The sequence below is a fragment of the Ambystoma mexicanum genome, chromosome 1p (assembly GCF_040938575.1).
Source record: "Ambystoma mexicanum isolate Mex_15411 chromosome 1p, UKY_AmexF1_1, whole genome shotgun sequence".
Classification (NCBI taxonomy): domain Eukaryota; kingdom Metazoa; phylum Chordata; class Amphibia; order Caudata; family Ambystomatidae; genus Ambystoma; species Ambystoma mexicanum.
In genome coordinates, this window is record NC_090921.1 from 208,133,713 (window position 1) to 208,148,270 (window position 14,558).

General features: G+C 41.5%; 1 protein-coding gene across 1 annotated transcript in view; it reads right to left on the reverse strand.

The window, feature by feature from the left end:
- LOC138471220 (vomeronasal type-2 receptor 1-like) overlaps positions 1–14,558 on the reverse strand; it is a 221,752-nt gene that overhangs the window by 43,785 nt on the left and 163,409 nt on the right. The window contains exons 6-7 of the mRNA XM_069609040.1: positions 7,710–8,597; positions 1,891–2,558 (exon numbers count right to left, since the gene is read on the reverse strand). Coding sequence (XP_069465141.1) covers positions 1,891–2,558; positions 7,710–8,597 — 1,556 coding nt within the window. The remainder of the gene's footprint in view (positions 1–1,890; positions 2,559–7,709; positions 8,598–14,558) is intronic.

The window sequence follows — 14,558 nt, forward strand, 5'->3', positions numbered from 1 at the left end:
TGTGATATTATCACGTGATGGCTTGTATAAAACAGACAGTGCCTTAATTCGCTGCAGTTCAAGGTAATTAAAGCCCCTGCTGTCTGAACGTAAACGCTTCTCGCACGTGAGTCGCTAAGCAGCCACCTCACACCATTTATTTCTGATCACGTGAACCCGTCACGTCTCAAAAAACCGTATCATAGCCATCCCAACCAGGGTAAAGGCTACTCCCTGTGTACTCCAGTGTACATGTCCAGCCAAAGGGACCCAACAACTTCACAACTACTGATCCACATAACTACATATGGATCAGAAACAGGGATTGCAAGATCTCACTAGGGTACGGGCTGCATCAAGGATAACACATGGAAAGTGAGCCTCTTGATCAAACCGGGAGCCAGGACATATGAATAAGCCCCATCCTTGGAATGGACAAAATGGTCATAAATATGAGTGCACACAATACATGTATCAGACAAATGTCCCAAGAAATGACACACATATTACATTATGCCTGTCCCAAAATCAGGGTCAAAGAGAGCATGGAATATAGCCCCCAGGAAAATAGATAGAACCAGGATAGGATTAGGCTATGGAAATATTCATCTCACATTATGCCATTCAATACTTTCAATAAGTCCCACCAGATGAGTTTTGGTCATAAAAATCAGTTTCTGCTCTAAATTGACCAATTTCCTGTTAATCAAATATTGACATTTCCCTGTTACTTTCTGCAAAATACACCGCTCAAAATCATTTTCTGAGTGACCCAACCTTCTAAAATGGGACACCAAAGGTGCGGTATCAATATTGTTCCTAATGCAGCTCCTGTGTTCAATCATCCGTGTTTTACATTTCCTGTTGGTCTTCCCAATATATATCAAAGAACACGGACACTTAATCAGATAAATTACATTGTTGGTATTGTAATTAGTATGTTCTTTTAATACCCATTCATGTTTAAGACCCAAATTGACTTTCAAAACTTTCTTAGTCAAGGGACACATTACACAATTCCCACACGGATAGTGGCCCAACACTTGTGGAAGATTCCAAAGAGTACCTTGTGTGCGTGGATAGACTGTAGTTCGCTGGACATCATTTTTCATTACAAGGTTCCTAATGTTAGTACTTTTCTTAAAGGCCACAATAGGTGTAGGAAAAGTCATACATTTTTTTCCAGTTTTTGCAAATAATACCCTTGATTTTATATGACAGGTTACTGAAAGTGTTAACCAAAACCAAAGGAGGATTAGAAGTGTCTTTGATCTTTTTCTCAAACAGAGAGCCACGATCATTATTAAAGGCTTGTTTTGCTGCTTGTTTCACCACTCTCGGAGGATAACCCCTATTGTTCAATTTCTCAATTAGTACGTTTGCCCTTTCTTCATAGTTCTCTTTGGAACTGCTATTTCTTTTGATACGCAGAAATTGCCCAAAAGGTAAGTTATCGCGGACATGCTTTGCATGGTGACTCTTGTAATGGAGAAGTGCATTTTTATCTGTTAGCTTCACATATGGTTTGAAACATAATTCCAAATTGTTGTGGTAAATTGTGAGGTCCAAGTAGTTAACTTCCATAGTACTGAACGTGGCCGTGAATTTTAGGTATCTATTTTGGGTGTTCAACCATGTCATGAATTCTTTAGCCTCCTCTACAGAACCATGCCATACCACAAAAACATCATCGATGTACCTCAGCCATGTACTTATCTGATTTTTGAAAGGATTCAATTCTGAGTACACTACTGACTGCTCAACCATGTCTACGTACAAATTAGCTAAATTTGGGGCTATGGCAGCCCCCATCGCTGTACCTTCCACTTGTGCATGATATTGTCCGTTAAATTGAAAAAAGTTGTTAACCAGGGCAGTCTAAGCACACCACAATATGAACGAATTGCTCACAGGATGGTTATCTTCCCTTAGTAGCAACGTTTCCTCAATCACTTCTAGGGTGGCTCGCTGGGGAATATTAGTATAAAGCGATTGAATATCCAAACATATTAACACATCTGTGGAGGGATTGAATGGTAAACCTTCTATTTTGGAAATCGCATCTCGGATGTCTTGTACATAGCTGCGCATTTTCATCACAAACGATCTTAAATACACATCCACAAATTTGGACAGGGGTTCCAAAAGGGAGTTAACCCCCGAGACAGTAGGTCTGCCTGGAGGTTTCTCTAAACTCTTGTGGATCTTGGGGAGTATATAGAAGACCAGGGTTCTGGCTGACTCCCTAGCTAAGTATTCTCCTTCCTGTTTACTGATCCACTCTAGTTCTACAGCTTTTTCGACCTTCTCTTTGATCATTTTATGTAATGTCGGGTTGGGATCCCGATCCACTTTGCGGTAACTGATGTTATCTGAAAGCACTCTTTCGCATTCTGCCATGTAATCCTGTTTATCGAGAATAACTATCGCCCCGCCTTTATTGGCTTGGCGAATCACGATACCATTGTTATTCCCTAAATTCCGTAATAATAGAATTTCTTTTTGGCTAAGATTAGAATTTCTGGGGATGCCTTTTTGTTCCAAACACTCTATTTCCTTTAGCACCTTTTTCTCAAAGACTAAAGATTCAGGAGAATATGTATGAACAGGAGGGCATAAAGTAGAGGGATTTCTTAAACCACTAAAGTTAGTACAAATATTAGATGGTTGGTCACCAAAAAACTCCCTAAGATGTACTTTACGCATTAAGGCGTTAAACTCTAGCCTGAACTCAAAGGGATTATGGAATTTTGAAACCACAAAATTCAGACCCTTATTCAGAGTTTCCTCTTCTTCCACCGACAACCGGTAGTTAGAGAGGTTAACTACCAACCCTGGTGGCTGCGTGTTTGCATGCGGTCTCCATCCCATTCTTGCCCGCCATTCCCTCTGCATAGAAAAGGTTGATGTCTTGGTCCATTCCTGGTACCCCGAGTATTACTCTGGTTTCTACCCCTTCGACCACCCCTACCTCTTTGGCCAGGGTTCAACAAGTCATCCTCATTGCCCACTGTGTTTCCATCTTCACTTGAACTATAGGATGTATTCCTGAATCTCACCCTCCGGTTATTCTTTTGTACTCCACTCTGGGCCCCAAATACATAGTCTTTTGTAATGTAAGGGAATACTTTTTCGTGTGACAAACTCGTAAGATCTTTCTTTAATCTCTTAATTCTTTCAGAACTTGTATCCATTTTAAAAGATTGCATTTCCTTCATGTGTGCATCTAATTTGGTCTTGAAAATTTCTATGTCAAATTTTTTCTTCATCTCTTCCTCCAAGGAAGTCAACTCAATCATTATTTTCTTACTTGTTTCCTGAGCTGTTTCAATAATCAAAACCAACCAGCCCCTACCACACTTATTTGCTATATAGCTCCATTTTAATTTGAAATCTGCATTATCCAAAAAGAGTCTGGGTTCATTCCGAACTATTAACCCTTGTGGAAGGGCTTGATTTTTCAAATATTCAATCATAATTATTGCATGTAATTCTGTACGGACTAGACATTTCCGTACTTGAGTTAATTCATCCCATTGGTCACCTTTACTCATCTCACAAAGTTCACTATCTAAACCTAAATCAGGGATAGAATTCAAAAGTTTCAAAATATAGTCTTCTGTATAGCCCAGACTCTTATCTGCATTGGAAGCCATTTAAAGTGATGGAGGAATTGGAAATATATATATGTAGACAACTATTACGATGACTCATATATAAAGGTACATTCAAAAACCGTGTGGAAATTAAGGACTATACTCTTCCCAACTAGTGAAAAAAAGAACCCTACAACGAGACAAATGTTGCCTCTTAAAGCATACATTTCTACAGGGGTATTACCCCACACGTATCTGGTATTCACCCCTCCTACTAAGTGGGGATATAATCGAATTATTTTACAAACAAGGAGTCTAATCCCTAGTAAACATTAACAATGTCCAAAATGCACACAATGTCTGTTTGTATACAAACCATCACGTGATAATATCACGTGATTGCGATACGTATGGTTGCTTGGCAACCGACGGTCGCAAGACTAGTATACGTCATATTCACGGGACGTACCTGCACTCAAACTTGTTTTTCCTTACGATGCGAGTCAAAGAAGTCGCTTGCTCCTCACAGCGAAGGGAGTGGATACTGAGACACGCTACAAGCGCGTGTTGAGGGAGGTGAGTATAACCTATTCTGTGTTTAGGACCTACTTTGAAGGCGAAACATCAGGTTGTTACCTGATCCATTGGAGGACGTTTGACATTTTATCCATTGGAAATGTCATGTTTCTCTACGGCTCCAATAAGGTGAGGGACCAGAGGTGTTGGAGAAACGGGGTGTCCCATTAGATTGCTTTGAGATTCTGTGTGTATCTGTTTAACAGATCTGTTTAGATGCTTGTTAACAGTCTGTTCTGGGGGCTTTTCGCCCCGTTATTTTGTTTTAGTACAGTTTAACCGTGGGGTCTGTTGTTGGACTAGACGACCAGTGTCTACAGAACTAAGGAGTTGTAACCTTATTTGGCCTAAGAAAATTGTTCTCTTGGGACGTCAGTTTTCAGGTAGAGATATAGTCACATTTTTCTACCTTTTTCTTCCCTTTTTAGTATTGAGGGCTAGGGCTAGGTGTAGTAATGCAAACCTGTGACGCCCACATATTGATATGTTTATATTGTCTTTGTTGCACCCACAGATTTTGGAATATCTTTTTTGAAAACTAAGAATAGAATTTTGAGCGGAAAAGGACTGCCATTTCAGAGCACAAGAGATATGATTGCCCCTGAGGAATGTCCAGTTAACACACAACACTAAGGACAGAAACTTATATAAGTCGGGCTATGACGAGCACAGTGTGGAATAATAACAATAAATTTGGCACTGCTCTACCATTAAGTTATGTTTTATGGCATTTGTTTCTAGGTTTTCAGGTTCCAACTTTTGTTTCCTGTGTCTTTTAATTGTTCAAAATTGGTTTTTGATTGCTTTGTATATATTGTATTGTAACATGTGCATATGCTTTTTAAGTGTTTTAGATCTTTTTGTCAGGGTCTTGTGTTTTTGAGTTCTTTTTCAATATTAAAATATGTGATTTGGAACATCTTTTGAGGACATATACTGATGATTGACGAATGTACAAGGTGATGTCATGGTATTACCATTGTGTGCATTTTGGACATTGTTAATGTTTACTAGGGATTAGACTCCTCCTTTGTTTGTAAAATAAAAAGTATGTTGAGGAGAGACATTGCTTCTAAGCTAGAGTTTTTCAAGAGGAGATGTTGCTTCAAAGTGAGAGTGTTTTCAACAGTGAGAACATTCCAGAGGAGACTTGCTTTTGAATATGAAGATTTCCTGAAGAGACATTTACTGGAAGTAAGAGTATTTCCAGTGTAGACATTGCTTCTAAGTGGGAGTATTTCCTGGGAAGACATTTATTCTAACCAAAAGCATTCATAGGGGAGACATTGCTTATCATAGAATTTCCAGTGGAGATATTTCTTGTCAATGAGATATTTTCAGGGGAGACATTGCTTCTAAGTGAAAGTGGTTCAGGAGAAATATTGCTGCAAAGTGGAGGTCAGATCACATGCTCTTATGAACTCTAACATTCTTCTTCTAGAAGAGAGTCCGGCCACCATAATTTGATGGGTGAAAACTGCCTCCTTTTCCATTTCTTGTTCATAAATGATCTATATATATTCAATCCATGACTCTCCAGATGTTTTCAACTAAGATCCGATGATCGTTAACTATTGGCTAACTTGGCACGGGATGGTGAGATTTGTAGGCCGAAATATCTGGAGTGCCCCAGGTTTCCTTGCCCTCTTCAAGTTAATCTCCCCGGGAGATGGTATGCATGCAGTTACACTTGTTTTTTTGTGATCTAGTCAAATGTTTCCTTTTTTGCACCCATCCCTTTCTATGTGAAGACCATATCTTTCATCTACCGATTCAGATTCTTAGACAATAGCCTTGTAAAGGCACAGACTATGTTCATCACAAAATATGAGGGTTCAAAAAAATGATTAAACAACACCTAGAGATTATTTTAAATTTGTAGGTGCAAACCTTCTGTACATGAAAGCTAAGTAAGAAATCCATTAACTGCTTAGTTGGCGGTCTCGCCCAGCTGGGAACATAATCAGTCTCCTTGACTCGCCTACTGACAGTCTATCAGAGCACCCTTTCTCTAGCCAGATCCCCATGGGTCGAGAACAGGCACTTACCCCCCTTCCCCACCTTTGTGCTGGCTTAAATGTACACACGCATTATAACAATCCTCCTTTCAATTCTCATACCTCAGACATTGGTCCTCAAAGGGAGGTTCATCCCACAGTGATTTTGGGCCATATGAATGGCATTGGGTGCTATACAAATGCCATAAAACATAACTTAATGGTATGCAGTGATATTATCAAAAACAATAACACTGAATCACATCGAAAGTGATTCAATATTTTTTTTAAAGGCTATATCCAACACTTTTCCCAAATATTCTAGGACTGTAGTTTGATAATATAATTGCACCAGTCCTAAAATAGACTGTGGAGGGTATTTAGTGCCTTTGAAAAGAATATGAAATCACTTTCGATGTGATTTGGTGGTATCGTTATTGTTAATATCATATAGATCCAACATAACATCTATGGCAGTATCTGATGCCATCCCGACTTTCAACTCCACCACAATGCAGTAAATTCCAGGGGCATCAACGATATAATAATGTTTTAGGCCTTCTTGAAGACATGATGAAGATGATTACACAATTTACAAACTGTAGTTTCTTCAATTGTCCTGCACAGTAAGAATAATGTGTCACACCACATTTGTGATAGCTGAAGAAAGTTGCCTAATTCTTCAAACAATGGATGTGTTTATATTCAGCAAATTAGAGGATTGAGACAAAGCAGTTGACCAAAAAGGAAACAAGAAGCTACTGTGGAGAATGCATACAAAAAGATGGCTGCCACCCAGTGTAAAATACCTCAGCAACAGCAATGAGACCAGTGAGATGGCTGCAAGACCTACACAAGGATTGACTCGTTTTCCCCAACTAAGCATGAAAACAGAAGGAAGAAACATACAACACAAGTAACGTGTACACATTGGGGAATGCAATAGACTTCAGCTCCATTTGAGAGCATGAAACCACCTGGATGGCACTCCAAAAAAAGTCCTTTCAGAAAAGCGGTCGGGGGAAACATACCAGAAGTCATAACTGAAGGAAGACACATAGGTCTAATGGATAACAGTGTAGAAAATAACCACACATTCTCTTCTCCCAGCACAACCAGCCACAACACAAAGAGCATATGAGCAGGGCAAATGTTTCCCAATGCTTTTTGAAGAGAAAAATAAAAAAGGGCTAGGCTTCTCGGCATTTTGGTAATGGTTTTGGATAAGGAGTGTCTTTTATTGTTCTTTTGTTCCACACTACAATACCCAATTGAAAGTTGTTTTACATTACACAACGATGTGGCTTGTTAGGAGCTTTTCTTATTTATTTTCTGTCAACTTTCAGGAAAACAATAACTGTACATGCTATAAAGACTCTAACCACCTGATAAGATCATTGTATTTTTTCCAAGCTGTATCAAAACATGTATTCTGGATTAAATAAGGCAAGATAAACAGTCCAATACTCTAAATGGACCACACTTTCTTTATATACTTGGTAAAACATATTAGTAGGTTAAACCATGAGAAGTCATTTCTTTTTATTTGCTGCTCCTTTACCCAGGAGATGTTCTCTTGTGTTCAGTTCAGGTCTTAGCAGTATGATGTAGCACTTTGGAATAAAGATACAAAAGAGTAATCCAGCGCTGGAAGAGATGATCGCAAAGGACTCCACGGCCACAGTATATTTGCCCTGAGTGCTCACATAAGCCGGGATGAAGGACAGCCACACACTGAGGAAGACCAGCATGCTGAAGGTGATCCACTTGGCCTCATTGAAGCTGTCAGGCAAAGCCCGTGAAAGAAATGCAACCAGGAAACTGACACAAGCCAACAGCCCCATGTATCCCAGCATGCACCAGAAGGCAGTCTGCGAACACTCATTGCACTGGAGGATGACGGTCCAGGTCTTCAGTGTTATGTTCTTCTCTGGGAAAGGAGGGCAGAGCAGAAGCCAGGTGGCACAGATGATGACTTGAAGAAGCGTACAACCAAACACCGTAGCCACCGGAACCCGAGGGCCCAGCCATTTTCTCATCTTACTGCCAGGTTTTGTGGCATTGAAGGCGATGACCACCATAATGGTTTTGGCCAACACACATGACACACATAGGACATATATGACACCAAAGGTGAGTTGGCGGAGCATGCACGTTGTTGGCTGAGGTTCTCCTATGAAAAGTAATGAACAGAGAAAACTCAACAGCAGAGTCGCCAGGAGAAGGTAGCTGTGCTCGCGGTTGTTGGCTTTGACTATCGCCGTTTCCCTGTACCTGATAAAGACACACAAAATAACAGCTGCGGTGAAGGAGGAGAAAGAGGCAGTTGTGGTCAGTGTGATCCCCAGTGGTTCCTCGTAGGACAGGAATTCAATTCTCTTTAAGACACATTTGCTTCTTCCCTCATTTGGCCACTGGTCCTCAGGACACTTCCAGCAAGTGGTGGAATCTGTGGAATGAAAGGCAATTAATGTCAATGAGCCCTGGCCGTTATACAGCCTCATACGCTATGTTCCTATAGGCAGGGCTTTTAATGGAATACAGAGCAATGTTAGCAATGCTGGTGATACCGAGAGTGAACGTCTTTAGATGTATGTTATACTGTACATGCAGAACTGAGGAATGCTGCCTTGTTATATCAAGCCATGGGTTTACCAACTGTCAAGTCATGCGCCATCTGAAGCTCCAACCTCTAATGAGGTCATGTAGCAAGGACCTTTGGCTTTTAACCCAGTCACAACTACAGGTACAATTGATGTCAGATAGTCATACCCTCCAGCCTTGATAAATAATGCAAAACTTGTCATTTTCAAACATCCTGAACATTTTCATAAACGCCCACAACTCTTGACTTTACCCAACTGGCAGTCGCTTCAGTCAGACTCAGATATACGATGACTGGATCTTTCTCACCATGTGTATTGACACCACAGCCATGCATTGGATGGCACAACTCACTGTGTACCCACTTATTGTTTCAACCATCAAAGCACAATCATATGTGATATAATGTACACCACCATATACCACAGTCGTTCCATGTTTCAGAGCACTTGGTAATTGTTGTTAAAATTGTCGGTATTATCACACAAATTTGTGGTCTCATTCGGCAAACTGGGAAAGATGAATGCAAGAGTGGGCTGATGGATTTCTGAAGCCCTGTCATCAAAGGCGAACGGACTGCGAGCAGCCTGCTCTCCGACCACAGGAAAACTGAGCATGTTTGAAATCATTGGCAAACGCATTCTGCTTAGTCACTATTGCCTTGCAATGGAAAGGCTTGTGTGACCATGTTTGTGTTTTCATGACCCACTATTACAATATTGTGGGGATTTGAATACGGCGGGGGCCTGCAACCTTTGGCTCTCCAGATCTTTAGACTCCAAATCCCAATAACCCATGTCAAAATAGTGAATGGTGAAGTATTATGGGAGTTGTAGTCCAAAACAACTGGAGAGCCAAAGGTTGCAGATCCCTAGATAGGGTTTGTGTCTGCAAAAGATTTAATAGTAAAGGTATTTCATAGCATAATATTTTAGTGCAACATTTAAAAAAAATGTTCATGTCAAAAACAGTCCAAATATAATGCCTACTAAATATCTGCCAACTACTAATTTCAGTGAGATTTCAATTACTGCTATTAAGTGTGTCAAGTGAGTTGACACACAGTTACTATTGGCCCTGTGGAGCTCTCGGCAAACTAATTACAGGCAACTTTTGCGGAAATTTGTTTCGGGTATTAAGACTCTGTCTATCCTTGAATGATACTTTGAGGTTCACCCTTCTGGGGAACCCACTGAAATCCCGAACTGTCTATGGACTTGAGGCCGTACCACAGATAAAGGAATCACCTATTGATGGTACTCGATTGATAGATCTGGACTTGATCAATGATCTAATTTATTTGAGATTTGTTTCGGTGTGGCCGGATCGCTACTTCCTGGACTCTTTTGACAGGCTCCTGGTCCCACTCCAAAAGGGTCTGAGATTATGGTAAATCCAAGACACAGATGAATTTTCAAGAAAGTTTATACGGGAATGCTACGTCCTGATGAAGATGGACATCATCTGTAATTCAGCTAGATGTGTTTTCCATCGAAACTACCTGTTCTAAGGCGCCATGCTCACTATACTGTTTTTATGTATTTGTGGTTTATTTCGCATGTCACCTCAGTAGTTGACGTATAGCATCCCATGTTAGATTTTTTAGAGTATGGGTTTATTATTATTACTTTTGTGAAGATTCTTCAGTTTCTCGTTTTATGAAATATTTGAACTGCTGCATTTGGAAACAACAATGTTTCTTCTCTGCCACTTTCAGGATTCAATCCATCTTTGAATTCATTTCTAAACCATCCTGACTTTGTTCGGTTGACCAGGATTTTTCCTACCCGAGGGATTCCCTTCTCTCGAGTGGATTTGATCCACCGACACTGACTTAGACCTACTTGGGGACGATGGTGATCATTCCCCAGCTTGTAATCTGGCAGCAAGCTCTAAGCAGTCCTATTGGGAAATTAGTATTTCATGCTATGTTATTTCTAGAGAAATTCGCCTACTACCTTTTTTGCATTTTTGAAAGGAACTTGGGGTTGGTCACCCTGAGTACCTGGAGAAACCCAGATGTGGACCTCTTGCTCACTGTGCTCATAGAGGCACAGCTCCACCTCACTGACGGGGCCCAACAAGGCTGAAACACGAGTATGGGGTTGCTGATGGTACTCTTGTTCAAAGGAGGTTTGCCTGGTATTTCGGTGTTGGACTGCCCTTGTGGGCGGTAAAAAGACTGATATGAAAATGGATATTCCTCCTGTGTAAAAAGTACTTTGAGATAAAACGATGGCTGCTGACTCTCAAAGTGGGAAAAAACATAGAACAGCTTATCATGCCATGTTCTAGCTAGAGAGAGGCGCCTGCTACCTTTTTTGTAATTTCAACATGGGACGAGATCAGGGAATGCTCTCAAGAGGTGTGCACCAGCAACTGAGGTTCCCAAACATCATCACGGTGGTAACTGCCATAATAAACAGAATGTTCAAACAAGGGTCCCTCATCCTGGAAGTCTTTATTAAAGCACACAAAGCCTTATTTTAAATGGAGGCTGATGGTAAATCAGGCCGTAAATGCGGGGCGTTGTGTTTTAAAGACTGAATATACCTATCTGCCCCATTCTCATGCAGTGATAAGGTAGAGAATGGTCACATAGCGTAGATAAGAACATGGGTCTTGCCGATGGATTCTGTTTCACGCCCTATGGAATCTGCAAATGGGTCAAGATCAGTCAATTAGGAAACGACGCCTGCAAAGCATATTCGCAGGCAGCGTCTAATTTTTCATGAGACAGAGAGGATAATGAAAGAGTCCAGGTGATTTGGCTCCTTCTCACCTCCACCTCGTGAAGGATTTAAAGTGAATGCAGGGGCCTCAACAGCAGAACAGTACTAATGTTGGTGGTCCTCTGCATGCAATTTAGATTTTTGGCTAAATGAGCCTGAGAGTCACTCAACTCACTTACCACTCACCTCTGTAAGAATCATACAGTAATGCAGGCTGGAAACATATCATAGGCTGCTTGGTATACTGGGAGTTGTGCTGCGGGAGAGCTATCAAAAGTAACCAAACAATGGAGAAAAAAAGGAAAAACAATAACCAGTGGACCCATATGCAGGCAGAGTGGTAACATAACCTGGGTGTGAGAAAACCATACCTTTTCCCCCCAGGTAGTACACAAGAGCATTGGGTGAGTGTTGGCAATAAAAGGCTGTGAGATTTTATTGCACACATATGGTAATAACAAAACCTAATCATAATTAGAGTAAGCATAATATGCTGTACCTTTGGGCATCGGGTCCCGAGGTCACCCTCTCTGGCCCGTATCACCTTTCTTGTCCCACAACAGTGTGTGGTCACCGTTCGGTGTCCTGTTTTCTTTCTCTTTCTTCTCACCCTTTTTCTAGGGTGGGAGAGTTCTGGGGAAAAGGGGAGACTCTGCGTTATGCAGAGAACTCTTTTGTTTGGGTCCCCATGCAGGAACCCAAACTGGATCGCTTGGGTCCCAGTGCAGGGACCACAAGCTGCTTCTGGTTTTTGCTGCAAAAGCAGCTCCTTATATTGGACCCAGGGCTGCCCCTGGGTCTTTGTTGTGCATGTGTGGGGGGGCTAGGTGGCACGCCCTGGCCGGCTGATACCGACGGCTATATGTACCATGTGGTGCCTAACACTGCTCTGTTCCCTGCCCCTTCCTGACATTGGTGCTTAGCACTCCTTGGGGAGGAAGGGAGAGGTGTTGTTTAACACCTTGCCCTCCCTTCTTCTCTTCCTGCGCTGGTGGCGACTGTGTGTCGCTTTGTAGTTGTACTGGGGCAGAGGGAGGATCACTGCCCCACTTTTGTTGGGCTGTTGGTCATTCCATCCCCTGCCTGGCTGCCATGGGGCAAGGGTTACCAGGCCTCTCCTGATGCCTGTGGCGTTGCCCATAACCAGTGGGCCCCTATGTAGGCAAAGTGGTAGCATAACCTGGTTGGACAAAACCATACCTTTTCCCCCCAGGTAGTACACAAGAGCATTATGTGAGTGTTGGCAATCAAAGGCCATGAAATTTTATTGCACACTTATGATCATAACAAAACATAATCATAATTACAGTAACCATAATATGCTGTAGTTTTGGGCATCGGGTCCCGAGGTTACCCCATTTGGCCTGTGCCGCCACGACCTGGATGGGTTACCGGCTGTCCAGGTTCCCCCAAACGTTGTTGCTCATAAATTCCCCTAGCTGAATTGTCTGCTCATACTATTCGGGGCTCGCCCCTTGATCGAAGCTTGTTACTGAGCCCAAATTGGGGTACCCTTTTCTGTACATTTTTGCATTCTATTGCTTTTGTATACTTTAGTATTTCAATTGTTTATTTAGAATGAGCTAGAATACTCCAAGGTTTCTAAGCATGGGCACGGGGTTCACACCTGCTCCACGCCGTCTTGGTTCCAATACAAGCACGTTGACCCTGAGCTGTCCTCCCGCCACTATGAGGTATTGTCCTTTACCTTGTCTTTTCCTTAGGGAGGGTGTTTTTAAATGCTAAACATTCCCCTTGCTAGATGACCATCTCTTTGCTAGCTTATAGCGATGTGTGTCCATGCATCATGTGAATTGGCCTTTTGTTTTACCCTTGCACGGCTGTCTGGATTATTTCTTTTCAGTAAAACTAAAACTCCAGTTCATTTAAGCTAAATTAACCCTTGATTTCCCTTTAGGTTGGGAGGCTCCTGCTCTGACCGTTTCTGGTTTTACCGATTCTGAGTCCCTTTCCTTTTTATCTAATTGTTGCAGTACTTAATATTTACACTGTATTCCTTGTGGGCTGGCTTAGTATTTTTATCAATTTGCTTCTGGCATTATGCAGGTGCTTGCCCTTGCCCTTTGGGGAGCCCTAGCCTGCTACCCTAGTTTTCTAGTATTTCTGCTACCGGCCTACTTTATTTATTTATTTATTTATTTATTTATTTATTTATCATACTAATTGTCGCTTGGCCCTGGCCTTCCGGCTTTGGCCTGATATATTGCACCTGTGTGGTGTTAACCACTGCTTTTCTAGCTATATATATATATAATGTATTCAGTAAAAAAACTTTGTTAAAGGGATGTTATGGTTACACGTAAAACCAAAAACCCCCTGAAATTCGCCAGTTATGGTAAGCTAAGCAACCATAACTCGCGCCACCACCATGCACTGCTAAGACTTATACACATGACATGAAAAATGACATTCATGGCATCACATGAGGGAATCCAAAATGTGCAGCCACTCCACACTGATCTGCATGAACCTCCAACCAATGTATCCACGAGTCTCCCAAAATCCAGACAATATGCCTTCTGAAAGACACAACCATAGAAATCTGCTCTCCTCTCAGAAACAGACTTTCTGCCAAAGTCTCTCCTTACACATCACACCCAGTAAACCCTATTGACCAATCCCTTGCCCTGCACAGTCTCATTTGCATGCCTCTCAGCCTCAAATTCCCCATATGTAATACGCGCTGTCCACGGACAAACGCAGTGTCTGCAGACAAATCGTAAAATATGAGAGTGGGGAATTAAAATTAAAATGGTATGCCCCACTTCCCTTTGAGGGTGGCTCTGAAAAGAGCCTTTTTTTTAAGATGCTTCAGAAACACCTTTTATTTAGTACTTTCTTCTTTTTTTTCTTATTTTCCTCCAAATATCTTCACATTATCTTCTCCAAAGCATTCCTTATATTACAAAACAGCATGACATTTCCCATGACTGATAAAAAACATGCCATATGCTTTAAAGTAAACAACATTACCAGATTCAATGTTGTCATTATTGCAAGAGAACATCCCAGCTCTAATCATGAAAGCAAACATGCCTTGGTTAACTTAACAC